Raw genomic sequence first — 15,230 nt, 5'->3', positions numbered from 1 at the left:
AACTCTTGTTAATACAACCTATTTTTACATTAGTCATTCTTCCTTTTTAAAAAAGAAACAACCTCCACTTGGATTTAATTGACTATACTGGTTACTTTTTACCTTTGAGATTTTAGGACATTGTGTAGCTTATTATCCAGACCTAAATGCAGTTTCACTTACTCTCCATGTGGTGCCATTGGCAACCAGTCTCTATGGACCCACATCGCGACATTACTTTAGGGAATAAATTTCAAAATAATTTCTCTAGAATTACTGTCTACCTTCTTGTTTCTGTAACAATAGACAGGTTTGTCAACCCATTTGAGGGGTGATATTCAGTCTATTTCTTGCACTGAATAGACAAATTCAGTGAATAGAAAATGAGACATTTTCAGTGCTTATAAAGAAGTTTGTGAAATTTTAGAATGGTTGTACTGTTTATCATCAAAAAATGGGATGTTCTAGCCAGGCACTGGTGGCTCACGCCTGTAATCCTAGCTACTCAGGAGGCAGAGATCAGTAAGATTGCTGTTCGAAGCCAACCCTTGCAAATAGTTTTCAAGACCCTATCTCGAAAATACCCATCACAAAAAGGGCTGGTGGAGTGGCTCAAGGTAAAGGCCCTGAGTTCAAGCCCCAGTACTGCAAAAAAAAAAAAAAGAGAGAGAGGGGGGAGGGATGTTCTTCTGTATTGATTTGCAGTGTACAGATTTTTTTGTTTGACTACCTGTTTCCAAGATTAGGCATTGGGGGAGTATAACAGAGCAGTAAGCACAGTATCCCAGGCTGACAGCAGAAGACTTAGACTAGATGTGGGCAGGGCAGGCCCACAGAGAGAAAAGGAGAGCCTGTCTCCCATCTTCATCTCACAGTCTTTCATGGAAGGACTTCATGGAAGTCCTTCATTGGGTGGACTCTTGTTTAGAATGTGCTCCCACTTTATTAGGAGACTAGACATACTGTGTCATAATTATTTTCTTTTAAAGTAGTTACTAGTGCTTCCAGACAAAAATGGATTAATAATATCCTTCTAATCTATAATCAGGATGGAAAACAGATGAACTGTAATTTCATTCCTTTGGATATAAAATTAGACCTTTGGGACGATTTACCAGCAAGCTTTCAACTGAAACAAAATCGCTCACTGGTAAGACTAGTTTTAAATAAAATAGTTGTATTCATTTTAAAGAAAATGGTTTTAATAATGTTAATGATAATTTTGAGTTTAAAAAATCAGTGCTTCGTGGCCTATTGCAGAATCCAGTCGCTGGCTGCATTTTTGTCAATCCAGGCAGTGTCTATTAATTACCTTGGTGCTGAGAATAAATGTGAAATCTGTTTCCTTGGTGAATGATCACACCTAGAGCTGCTGTTTCTGTGGATAGAATCATCCTCACATCATTTAATTTCTCATTCACAGGATTAGCAACTGTGTTACTTGTTTCTGTCAGAATCACATTTTATATCTTAAGGTTAAGTTCCAAACAATGACAAATTCTGAGAACAGAGCTAATGTCATGTTGGGTGACTCTCAAGTCATTGTCAGAATCACCAGCATGCAGCTTCAGGCCAGGTACTTACCAGGGAAGCCTTAATTCTGATCTGTAACTGATTTACCCTCACTGCTAAGAAGATTATTGTGTGCACAGACTGACCCAGCATGTAGTCTACCTTTAAAACAAAAAAAAAAAAAAAAAAGATTTTTTTTTTTTTTGACACTCTAAGTGAAAAATGAAGCATTGCCCAGGGGTCAGCTGCTAAAGGAAAGGTAGCAATCAGCTATTTTCTTTGGTATCAGCTAATTCTGACTCTTAGATCCCAACTCCTCAAAATAGCCAATTATCTAAAATTGGTTAATTGGTAACCCTAATAAAAATGACCCTGATTTTTGGTGACTTTTTCTATAACTTGGCCTTCAGATACAAAATGATTCCCAGATATTTCACTGTCACTCTGTTAACCTCTGCAAGTCCTGCTGCCCCCAACACAAATTTTGCCTTGGCTATTGCTCACATTTGTATTTCTAGCCCTGTTTTTGACTCTGAGTGAATTATCAGTTGGTCCATGTGTGTGTTAAGGACATACACAGAGTGTTCTGAAATGTGCCTTTGGAGAATCTTTGGATTGAAAAAGTTTTTTTTAGAATTAGCCACAGATAGTTTACAATGAAGGTACGAAAACTCCATCAAATTGAAGGAAGCCTTAAATTGTGGAACTTAAAACCTGTTTTGGGGAATATGAAAAAGATTACTTTCTCATGTAGTAAATAGCCTTACTTTCAAAGGAAGATGCTTGGTGAGCTGTTAACTCTTTTCATTATTTCATTTTCTGCCAGATTTTGAGGTTTGTTCGAGAATGGAGTAATCTAACTGCTATGAAACAAAGGATAATCAGGAAAAGTGGGCAGCTGTTCTGTAGCCCAGTCCTTGCTTTGGAAGAGATCACAAAACAACAAACCAAACAAAATTGTACCAAAAGGTATGATTTGTCTTTTTTATTTTGTGTGGTATTATTTTTCATGGTTATTTCTACAGGAGGTCTGAAGCATTTTACGGAACCACTAATGAAATCTTGATGAGTTAAGAGAAAAATTATACATAAAATCACAGTTCTATTATTTCATGGCAAAATAACTAGATATTTGATAAATTTGAACAAATCTACTAGAAGACATCAAATTGTCCAGATCTTGTTCACCAGAGAGGCCAGACTCATGAGCTGGTGCAATTTGCAACCTGTTAAGCCTGGGGTACTTATTAATAACAGGAAGACTTTTTCTCTTAGAACCTCAGAGCATGTGGTGAGCCCCCACCTTCTTCGCCCTCCTGTGGTATTAGTCTTGGGTGCCATGCAGCAGAGGAGTTGGTTCTATTTGAATGAATCACTACCTTTCAAGAAGTAGAAAGTAGCATCATGCATGGATGGAAATTAAATAAAAGCAAAGGTTAGCTGTGACACATTTGTTACTGTCAGTTGCCTCATCTCTGTAAACTTACTTTCCTTTCATGTCATCACAGTCATCTTTGCTCACTCAAGAATCCTTTTGTGTGGTCTCAAATCCTGATTGTCTGTAGACTTCTCTTAGCATGAAGCAAGGATTAGCAGGAAAAGTGGTCATCTGCCTTTTTAGCCTGGTTCTTGCTTTGGAGGAGATCACAAAGCAACAAACCAAACAGCAGCACTGGCAGAGAAAGCCCCTGAGCTCTTGATGTCTGCATATACCTATAGTTCTTCCATTTCATCACTTTGTGGTCTCAGTGCTCTAGTTTTTTTCTTTGTACACAGATGAAAAAAAAAATCAATGGTATAGGGGGTATGATTCAATAAATTCTGAAACTCTCTTTAGCTATTTCAAAATATGGCATCAGGTACTCTGCATATGAGAATAAGGAGCAATACTTGTGATAAATTGTTAAGAATAAAAATAAATATTTAAAAAGGGATGGAGACACAGATATGTAAGTGCTATTATTGATCTAGAAATTACCTGGAAAGATACCTTAAAACCCTTACCAGAGATTTTGCTAGGACATTGATTCTCAACTAGGGGCAATCCCCCCTAGAGTTGCAATCTCTGGAAACATTTTAGATTGTCAGGACTTGGGAATGCAACCTTGGAGCATCTTGTGGGTACAGGCCAAGGATGCTGTTTGAAAATCCTGCAGTGAATAGGAATGCACCCACAAAGAAATTTCTTTTTCAGAATGTCTGTAGTTCCACTATTAAGAAATCTTGCTTTAGGGCATAATATTAGGGGATTTATAGAGGTTGTAGGTGCTTTATACTTTGTCAGGATTATAAACTCATGAGTTAAAAAAAAAAAAGCAAAAGCAAGAACTATCAACAAATGAGTAGATCCTGTTTAAATCTAGAAAAGGATGAGTTGTGGGTTGAGATGACAGCAAATCAGGCAGTACATAGCCCAACTAAAGTCATGCAAGTTCAGATTTAAAAATAAAATACGTTCTTATTCAAATAAAGTCCTCTAACTGGTTTGTTCATGAGTTACCAGTTTGGGCCAAACTCTTCTGTACTGGTTGAATTTTTCCCATAAACATAATGTATTACTTTATATAAAAATATACTTAAAATATGTGTATGCATTTATACATATATATGCATGTACATATGTACCCAGCTACACATAAGCATATATGCATGTGAACACATATCAAAAAGCATTATGCCTATTTCACTTTTTCAATATTTCTTCTAGACTTCTCTGTATTTCTAATTTTTGTAACCACGGTCTTAGTTGAAGTGTTGCTCCTGTCTTTCTTACATGATCATAATTCCCTTCATAACTGAATTCACAGCCAACTAAATTTCCAGGCATGCTTTATTATTTCTTCTCCATTAAACATGAAGGACTACTTAAAGAATCAGCTGAGAGAGATGACTGTTCATGTGTAATAGAAAAAGTTGACCAATAATACAAACCAAAATCAAACACACAGTGTTAATTATTAAATTAAATGTAGATAATATATTAAGACTATATCTTGTATTAAAAAGCATCAGATTTTAAGAGCTCACTCTGGCAACAGTTAGGAGATTAGATCAAAAAAGTGCAAAATGTGAAGTGGGGAGATGTAACATTGATTTCCTATTGCTGTCATAACAAATTACCACAAAGTTAGCATCTTAAAATAACACACATTTATTATCTCACAGTTCTATTAATCAGAAGTTAAAATTGATTCTTTTTTTTTTCTTCATACTGGGACTTGAACTCATGACCTACACCTTTTTTTTTATCATTTTTACATTTACTCACCTGTATATACATTGTTTGGACCTCACTGCCTCCCCCTGAGGGCCTACACCTTGACCCACTCCACCAGCCCTATTTCGTAATGGATCTTTTCAAGATAGGGTCTCACATTATTTTGCCCGGTCTGGCTTTGAACCATGACCCTCCTGATCTCTGCCTTCTGAGTAGCTAGGATTATAGGTGTGAGCCACCAGCACCAGCTTAAAGTGATTCTTGCTGGTTTCTCTGCTGTGAATCTTATGTCTAAAATGAAGATATTGGCCAAATGGACTCAAATTGGTAGACTTGAACAAGAATCTAGTTCCAAGCTCATTCAGATTTTAGCAGTACTCACTTCCATAGAACTCAGCTAGAAGCCACTATCAATTCCTAGAAACTCTTCTCCAATCCCCGCACATGGGCCCCTGCATCTCATGGTCAGCAGCAATATATCAGATGCTGTGCTTGGAATCTGTCAACCTCATCTGCTTTAACAGGCTCATAGGACTATATCAGGCCTACTCAGTAATCTCCTTATCTGAAGGTCTACTAACTTTAAATTACCTTAATTACATTTTTGTAGTCCCTTTGTAGCATTACCTAGATTAGTGATTGGTTAGATAACCTGAGAATGGAAATACTAGGGTTGTCTTAATTCTACCTAAGACAGACACAATAATGGTACATGCCTGTATCTCCACCACCTAGGGAGGCTGAGGCAAAATGATCATTTGAGCCCATGAGTCTGAGAGAGAGAGAGGAGAGAATTTCTGCCTACCACCCAAGTTAAAAGGCTGTTGTAGTAGACCCAAACAACAATGGAGAGGACCTTTATTAAGGCATTAGCAGTGAGAATGAAGAAAACAAAATGAATCCCTAGAGTCCTTGGTGATTGATTAGAGAGGTAGTGAGGAGCAGTCCTCCTTGGAAATGAATTTAGCAGAGTCTTAGTATGAAACTTATGCACCTGCAGAGAGGAAATGCCATCAGGAACACTAATTTCTTATAACAGAACCTCAGTAAGTTTCAGTATTTTAGAGTAATCATATATCTCTAAAAGCAGTTGTGAAAGATAGGACTGAACAACAGGAAGTCTATATGAGGAGTTAGACTCTGGATTTCTTTCCCTCTCACCATCCTGTCAGTTTATTTTCTGAACCAGAGAGCCTGTAGACCCAGCCTCCCCACTTAGTGGAGGTAACACGAGAGATGTTACACTGAAAACTGAAACTCTTCAGACTTTCCTCACTCATCTAGAATGCCATTAGTATTCTGGGCCAGAAGAAAGGAGGACTCATCTCTTAAAAAAAATATTGAATGGCTAAAAAAAAACCCAAAAAAACAAAAAACATGTAAGTACTAACTGAAAATTCCCTCAAAAGCAATGGTTGGGTCTCCAACAAGATTATCCTCCAGTGACTCCACAAGTTTCCAGGCCTCATCCAAGCTGAGATCTAACAGCCAGCTTTCAGGTAGCTTATTCTTAGATGAGAGTGGAAGCCAAGACTACCAGCCAGTGTGTTGGTTCCTGAAGCAGGCCAGATTTAGTGCAAACCCTGTCATATTTAGGATGCCACCTACTTATCCTCTATCTGCAGCTGATCTACAAAGTTGGCAGCGATCCAGAGTTTGGGATTATTTGTTAGCACACGTCACTTTCCAACACACAATCTTCTTATAAAAACTGCCATCTTCCATTCTTATCCCTATCTAGGAATTAGCTTAGTAAACAACATTCTTGCTTCCCTGTTTGCCAAAATTGGAATTTACCATAATCCTTTTGGGAGTTGGTATATTTAGAACTTTGTTACAAACCTCAATAGACGATTATCCGCAACTTGTAACTAGATTTGAAAACTTGTCATCTCCTATGGGGTTGATCAGTCTGTTTCTTGTGCTTTCCAAAAATTTATGCTTAAACCTCTTATATGAAAGAGGTTATTTTTAGATCTTAAATTTCTGATTAGATTTCTCAGAATCTTTTAAAGTTACTGAATTAGGTTTTTGCACATTGAATAATACCTGAGGCAGGGCTTAATATTTCATTGCCCCTCAAAGTCAGGTAGGTTTTGAGTTCATTTAGAATCCTGAGATTCCTTTTGTCAAAGGAATAAAATAGTTGAAGAAAGGAGGAGCTTGGAGCAAGTTTAGGAACTAAAATGGAAAATTAAAGAACTCAAAAAGAATTAACTGCAATTTGACTTGGTTTTTGCTTTAAGAAAGACACACACACAAGTGGAAAAGCAGACATGTGAAAATATATGCATTTATACTGTCATAGGAAAAATGCAAATTTAGAGCTTTTATGAAGAGATAACTATTGCTACTAAAAGAGGGTTTGTTTGTTTGTGATAAGGTTTTGCTATGTCACCTAGGCTGGCTTTAAAATCCTCCATCCTCCTGCCTTTGCCTCTCAAGTGCTAGGATTACAGGCACACACTACTATGCCAGACTGGTTGTACTAGTGAAAGTCATTCATTACTGGTGGAGATGTAAACTGCAACCTCAGAAGAGAACAGTTTGTCAAAATCTACCCACATTTAAAGCACTCAGGACTTTTAACCCAGGAATTCTATTTATTCTGTATATACTTAATGTGTACAAAATACAGTGTATATAGATAACTACTGTAGCCTTGTTAGTGATAGCAAAGATTGGAAACAACCTAAATGCTCATTAATCAGAAACTGGTTAGATACATTACATGATTTAGCCAAATAATTAAATGACATATACTAATGTAGAAAGATCTCTGAGATCTAGGTTCAGTCAAAAAAAAAAAACAGGTGAAGGTTAGTGTCTCTACTACACTATCAGTGATTTCTAAAAGTAGAAAGTATGGGCAGTGAATGCTAATGTGTATAAGTTTCTTTTGGAAATGGGGAATTAGATGAAAGTGTTCTAAAATTCGATAGTGGTGATGATTGCACAACCTTGTGAATATAGTAAAATGTACTAATTTTTAAATTTCAGAGTGGTGAATTTAATGGTATATGAACTATACATTAATAAAGATGCAAAAATAAATAACAGCTATATACCTATGCACAGAAAAAGCAAAATTATTTCTATTAAAAGAATTAAAAACTGGCAATAGGGGTAGCCAGGGAAGAAAGAAAGAAGGATGGGAATGGGAAGGAAACTTAGCTCTTTACCATATAAAGTATTACATGCCTTTTAGCCCTAGAACCCTGTGCACATATCACCTAATCAAAGATTAATGAGATACTCTACAGAGAAAGGAAAACTTTATTATTAAATCTACTATAATAGCATAAAAGCAAAATTTTTCCATACAATTGCACAATTCCATTTTTATTGAACTTTCATTTTTATTGTTAAGATACCAAATGAAGAAGTACTCAAAAATATGAAGAAATTCATGTTTAAACTAATTTTTAAAAATCTACAACAGGTATAAACTACCAGAGAAACTGGGCCATACTAATTAGAAGAAATTAATTGGGTAATTGAATTTCACTTACTTAAATTCCCCCGTCACCTTTAATTAGAATTACTTTCCTCTTTACTTCCAGTCCCTAAACCATTGTGTGGTAGTGATACTGTTGTGTAGTAAGGTTCTGAATCCCACATCAAGAGTGGCTTTGTTTCAGTAGAAGACTCCATAAACCTTGTATAAGCCGATGCTAATGGGAACAACCTTGAGATTATAAGTGATATGATTGAATCTAGTTTAGTTTTAAAAAAAAAAAAAGATCCCTTTACACAGAACACTGATACTCTGTTGCAACTGACGAAGGTGATTTGGAGGAGTCTTGGAGAGAAGACCAAGAGGGAGGTCATGTATTTGGAAAGTTTCTGCACAGCTTGACAAGAAGTTTCCTTAAGGCTATCAGTTCTACATGTATTTAATCATTTCTTAATCCAACACCCACTCCTTTTTTCACCTTCATTTTGAAAATTGGTCCAAAGGAGAATTAAGGACTCTTGAATTTCTTAGGAAAATGAACCTTGAGGTGACTAACTGGAGCAATGAGATGTGTTTCCCATATTAATGAATAGCAAGATAAAGGATGAACACTCCATTTTCTAACTTTAGTATTAATATAATAAATAGAATTGTATCTTGTTTTTGCTTCTATTGTTGTGAACATGAAATAGAGAAACTTTTATATTAGAGAGAAAAAAATCTACTTAACATGTAATTGTTCTAGATACATAACCAGAGAAGATGTTGCTGTAGCCTCGATGGACAAGGTGAAGAAGGATGGGGGCCATGTCCGTCTGATCACAAAGGAGTCCAGGCCTTTGGACCCTTCCACAAAGTAAGGACACAGTAATACCGAGAATACTCCTTTAAATACTCCTTCCCAGTGTAGGACTTTTCATCATAGTTGAGGAGTGTACCTTTTCCTTTGATGCTAACAAACTGAGCACATATCCCATCATGTTTTGTTTATGATTTTAATTTGATCAACACTGAGTTTACCTATTTTAATTCCTATCAGCACTGTCAGCTACTTCACTCTGTCACTTCATGGCTGTGAAAACTCCCTGTATCCTGTAAGCCAGCACTCTGAGAGAGTTCGCCACTAAGTTTTAGTTGGAGTTTTACATTAGCCTGCCCTCTCCTAGCCTAAAAAAGTAGTTTCTGACTTCTCAAGAATGTTTCAAAGTCTAATTGTTTAACATGAAGGTATCTAAATTCCCAAGGGAGGTAGCGTATATCAAATTAATTTTTCTAATATCCTGGTCTTCCTTGCTTGGCATGGAATATAGAGTGCTGACCACAGCTATTTCATCTTCATACTGAATCACAAAATCTGTGGACCTTGTGTTTGCTGTTTTTCCCATATAGAAACTTTAAAAGCATTTATATGAAGCAATGACTAGAGTAGTTCTTCATTTGTTACCTATTCAATGTTTCATTCAATTGCAGAGAGCTTCTTGAAGATGGAGCCTGTGTCCCATTTCTCAATTCCTACACAACCCAAGCTAATCTCACTGTGAAGCCTTCTACATCCAAAGGCTATTTGCAAGCTATGGATAATGAAGGAAACCCACTTTGCCTTCACTGTCAGCATCCCACTTGCCAAACTAAGCAAGAGTGTAAAGCAAATGCTTGGGATTCACGATTTTGCTCTCTGAAATGTCAGGATGAATTTTGGATTCGATCTAATAATGGTTACCTACGAGCCCAAGTATTTGAAACTGAACATGGTGTGTGTCAGCTATGTAATGTGAATGCACAAGAACTCTTTTTACGTGTGAGAGATGCCCCTAAAAGTCACAGGAAGAACCTTCTGGATGCTACCTGGACTTCAAAGCTCCCATTAGAACAGGTAAATTAGAACCACGTGACAGATAGAAGGCAGCATTGTACTAACTTGATTTTTTAGCTTTTTAACATGTAGGTTTTCAAATATATATATATACAAAAGTAGAGATAATAATGCACCCATATAACCATCATCTTTCCTTTGCCTAACGTCTTTTTTTTTTCTCTTGGAATATTTTAAAGCAAATGCCAGACAACAGTTCACTCTTAATTATGTATCTCACAGGTAAAGTCTTCTTTCCTTCCTTACTTTCTTCATTCCTTCCTTCCTTCTTCCTTCCCTTTCTTCCTCCCTCCCTCCCTTTCTTTCTCTTTCTTTTAAATATAATCCCAATACAAGTTATCACAGCCAACACAATTACAACTCCTTAATAATAATAAGTTCACATTTGGTAAATGCTTTCAACAGTCACTTTGTTCAAATGAGGGTCAAAAAATGTCTCAAATATTGTTTTTCGTCATTATGCCTTTTATGATTTTTTTAATCCCTAATAGCACTCTATCCCTTTTTTAACACCATTTATTATTGAAGAAACTGGATCATTTGCCTATAGGATTTCCTACATTCTAGATGTCACCATGTATCCTCATGGTATTGTTTGACATGTTTTTTTGTTGCCTTAATTCTCCTGAATATTGATTATAAGATCAAGAGGCTTGATTAGATTCTGATTCCATTATTTTGGGAAAAATCTTAACAGTTGGTACATTGTATCTAGATGCACCTAAGTCTGGTATTTCCACTTTTTCATAATGTTAATATTGAATTACAGGAGCAAATGGATAACTTCAAGAATGTAGTTCATTATAGTAAGCAAGCCCGCACGTGTGTGTGTGTGTGTTCATTCCATTATAAAACATAATTCTAGTAAAGAAATTTGTGACAAAATGTAGTTTATACATCACAATGATCAATTCCAAAATTCAACTGGATTTCTGATCATGTTATCTGAAATGATTCTGAATTTTAAACTAAAGCAAAATGTGCAGTTTTGTAGTGCGCTTAATTTTACTTCGATTGCAAAAAAATTCATCTGATTTCTCAGCTATGCAAATTACTAACAAATTTAAGACCTATACACATTTTATTGCTTTCAAATTACTATTAAAATGTTAAATGAATTCCTGCCAGCTAAACAAATTACATATTTTACCTACTATTGCTGCATTATGTAGATTAATTCATAATCATCTCCATAAAGATGAATTAGTAAATCTTTGAGAGCTAGAAATACACTGTTTCTTTAATAATATCCAAAAGATCCTTTGGTCTGATTGATAAGTGATATGTTGCACCCATCTGAGACATATCAATCAGACTCCAGTTACTATCTGCTACCTCAACATGCAGGCTTCCAGGAGATGCACCATGAAATGACTAAAGGCCATCTCAAAAGAACCTGTATAGGAATGCAGATGTCACATGGTAGTCATCCAAAATCAAAGTGCTATAAGGATAAGGTGCATCACAGGACTCAGATTAGGGAGTACCAGGCAGAGAAGTAGTGATTCCTTCAAGAGGTGAATTTGGAATGTTTGTTACTGGCCCCAAGTGATGTGTCATACAGTTACTAGGAAAAAATAAAGAAGCAGTTTTTGGATCATTGAATCTGTAAGAGAGAAAGCTGTTCAGAGATAGTTACAAAAGGCAGAAGCAAATGGTTGTTTTTCTATGAATATGCCATTTAGACTGTCATTTGTAGCTGCTTCTAACAATGCCAGCCTCAAAAATAAACAATCAATATGCATCTTTTAACAGAAATTGAGTTTAGTACAGAAGAGAAAGTATGGCAGGCAGTGACAAAGGTCAGATAGACAAGGTTTCCTCCTCCAGCTTGCTGCCTCTTGATGTTCCTCACAGGTCAACACTATTGATCAGGTCACTGTACTGACAGAGGATCTAACAAACTCTCTTAAAAGTGCCTTAGAAAGAATCATGGGTTCCCATGGCTGGCGGTTGTGAAGTTGACTACAATTTCCTCCTTGTCCAAGACCAAGATATTAAAAATAATTGTCATAGTCATCTTTGTTATACTTAACCAGCTGCATTGCAATAGTACATCTTGGTTTTACTATCTTGGGTATAATGCTAAAATACATCTCTTTTTAAAGTAGGTCTTGATTGGCTACAAATTGTGCATGAATGGACTGGTCTTTAGAGTGGCTGCTTTAAATGGGCATCTTTGTTTATTACAAATACGCAAGTTAGAGAGATTTGTGTTAGAAATTTCATTCTAGTCTAAGTAACTTGGGAGGTTCTCTGGTGGGTAACATAAAAGTTCTGGTTGATAGCTTTCAGTATTAAGCTGACAATAAAATAGTAACTTTTTTTTTTTTTGTAATACTGGTTTTGAACTCAGCCTTTGCACTTGCTAGGCAGGTGCTCTATCACTTGAGCAACACTTCCAGCCCTTTTTGCTTTGGTTATTTTTGAGATAGCATCTTGCTTTTTGCTGGTGCTGGCCTGTATTGTGACCTATCTATTTATGTTTCCCACATAGCTGAGGTGACAATCATGCACCACTATACCCAGGTATTAATTGAGATGGGGTCATGCCAATTTTTTTGCCAGCGATGGACTTTGACTACAAGCCAGCCTCCTGATCTCCATCTTCCAAGTAACTAAGATTACAGGCATGAGCACTGAGCCTACCCAGTTACAAATATGTTTAAGTCAGTAATTAAAAATTGAATCAGTAATATTGATGTTTTTTGGGGGGGATTGTTTGTTTTTCTGTTTTTTGCAGTACTGGGGTTTGAACTCAGGGCCTCACACTTGCTAGGCAGGTGCTCTACCGCTTGAGCCACTCCACCAACCCTTTTGTGTGTTGGGTGTTTTCAAGATAGGGTCTTACCAACTGTTTGCCCAAGGGGGCTATGAATCACAATCCTCCTGATCTCTGCTTCTTGAGTAGCTAGGATTATAGGCATCATCCACTGGCACACAGCTATCAAGGAGTCTTTAATTTCCGGTCTGTTCTTATTCTTTTCTCACTTTTGGATATATAAAGTAACTCAAAGGGTGCAGAAGCAACCAATTATCCCCAGTCTGTCAGGAGTCTTGGTATTTTGTACTTATAACTTTCTAAAAATGGGTTAAGTAAGGGAAAAAACTTTTTCAGATACGCATTTTATTGCTTTGAATTGCTAACCTAGAGGTTTTTTTTTTTACTCACAATGAAAGCTATAAAAAGCCATCCTAATGCATTTTCCTCATGATTTTGCTGTATAAACATGATTGCACAATGCGAAACCAACAGTTCCTGCAATGTATGTTGAAAATTGCTGGTCGTGTGTTCTTATTGCAGCTAAATGAAATGATAAAAAACCCGGGAGAAGGACATTTCTGGCAGGTGGATCACATCAAGCCAGTATATGAGGGAGGGGGACAGTGCTCCCTGGACAACCTGCAGACTCTCTGCACAATCTGTCACAAACAGGTCAGTGAAGCTCACAGACAGCTTTGACACTATCCTGAGCAGTTTAGTAGAAAATTGTGCACCCAGGTATGTGAGATTATGTGGCTGAGTCTGTACCCTTGTCTGGGATCTGAGGTGCACTTGCCTTTCCTCTCAAGGCCTGTATAAGTCCTTAAGTCAATAGATGCAGAAGAAGCTTTCCCTTCTTATTCATTCTAGTACTTAAGACATGTCTCCACCAACTAGAAAAACATGAATGAAACTTACGTATTATACGGTTTTAAAGAGACCCTAAAACTGGAAGTTTTGTAAATTGGGGCAGTGTCGTATGTTCGCATATGGCTAAGGACATCTTCAAATAGCTGAGAAAATTCATAAATTGTCTCTAGGATAAACTCAGCTTAACATACACAGATTATACTACTGACTTAGTATGAAACCTATTAACCTTAGTACACCTTTGAACAGTTACATATTGCTTAAAATGAAAGGGAAAAAATCATGTAGTAATGTCTATCAGTATGAATGTTTAAAACATAGCCTAGCAAAAGGTAGTAGGATCTACATGTTGAGATAATCTTAGAAAGCAGCTGGGGGCTAGGGGTATGGCTCAAGCTGTAGAGCACCTTCCTAGCAAGCAGGAGGCCCTGAGTTCAAACCCAAGGACTGCCCCAAAAAAGAAAAAAATTATTTAAGAAATCATATATTCAATGATTGCAATTTTGTATCCAATCTTTTTATTCCACTTATGAAAAGATATAAGTATGTTCCCCAATCATTCACAATGTGTGTCATCTAAAATGTTTGCATCATATTCTTTTCATTTTCTTAGCTTTCCCATACTGATGAATATTTAAATTGTTCATGCCACCCAGCACATTTTCTTGTGAACAATGTTGTTTTCTGTGCTTTGATGTCATTCTTTAAGATAGATTCTCAGATACAAAAATTACTGAATCAAAGTATTTGGATATTTTTGACAGCATAGAAATTTATTACCAAACTGCTTTCCACAAGATTTTATTCATTTATGCTTCCCCAAGCCTAGCAATGAAAGGAGTGTCCCATTTAACTGCATCTAAAGATATTAATGTTTATAAACAATTCTAATCAATTGTATTTATACTTTTGAGAACTGCTCACATCCTTTGCCAATGTCCATAATGTATGAGCCTTTTCTTACCCTTCTTTTAATATTTTAGATTCTGCTATTTTTTTCACAAACATAATTTCTATTTAAATGAGATTATTTTGGTTATGCTTTTAGTTTTACATTTTCTCTCTTCACCTTTTCCCCCTGGGCCTCTTCACACACACATAGACTTCAACTGGAAAAAATGTCGTCTGATTTCTCCTATGTAAAATTGTTAGCAAACTCAAGACCTGTAAGAAAATGTAGAAATAGCCAAAGAAAATGTAGTCATTCCTGTATTTTTTCAGTCTCATGGGAAAATTTATTTGTGGAATTAGCAGACATACCCAGTTCTGGTTTAGCTCAGTTTTGTTTTGTTGTTTTTTCCTACATTGGATTATCTGTTGGGTTGGGAATGGCTTCTAGACCCAGAGAATAGGAAATGGGTATGCTTTCCATCCAAATCCCAAGATGTCTTACATTCACCTGCCTGCATAAGGAGAATCATGTCCTCCCCTAGTCTTAAATGAAGTATTGTCTTCATGAGTAGCAAGTCATACCCAGTAGTTATTTTTTCCTCCAAATTGAGTCCTAGAGCTGCCAGGGTACTATGTCTTATGGTCTGCAGCACCCCCTGTTGGTCAT

At 36.5% G+C, this 15,230-nt stretch overlaps 1 protein-coding gene across 9 annotated transcripts in view; it reads left to right on the top strand.

The window, feature by feature from the left end:
• Window positions 1–15,230, top strand: part of Zranb3 (zinc finger RANBP2-type containing 3) — a 226,460-nt gene that overhangs the window by 192,004 nt on the left and 19,226 nt on the right. For all 9 annotated transcript variants that reach the window (XM_074070642.1, XM_074070641.1, XM_074070638.1 and 6 more), the window contains 5 exons: window positions 1,028–1,129; window positions 2,318–2,460; window positions 8,911–9,021; window positions 9,636–10,038; window positions 13,343–13,474. In XM_074070642.1, the coding sequence (XP_073926743.1) occupies window positions 1,028–1,129; window positions 2,318–2,460; window positions 8,911–9,021; window positions 9,636–10,038; window positions 13,343–13,474 (891 nt within the window). The remainder of the gene's footprint in view (window positions 1–1,027; window positions 1,130–2,317; window positions 2,461–8,910; window positions 9,022–9,635; window positions 10,039–13,342; window positions 13,475–15,230) is intronic.

The sequence above is a fragment of the Castor canadensis genome, chromosome 4 (assembly GCF_047511655.1).
Source record: "Castor canadensis chromosome 4, mCasCan1.hap1v2, whole genome shotgun sequence".
Taxonomy (NCBI): Eukaryota; Metazoa; Chordata; class Mammalia; order Rodentia; family Castoridae; genus Castor; species Castor canadensis.
Note: the sequence above shows the minus strand (reverse complement) of the source record. Positions and strands in the feature narration are given on the sequence as shown.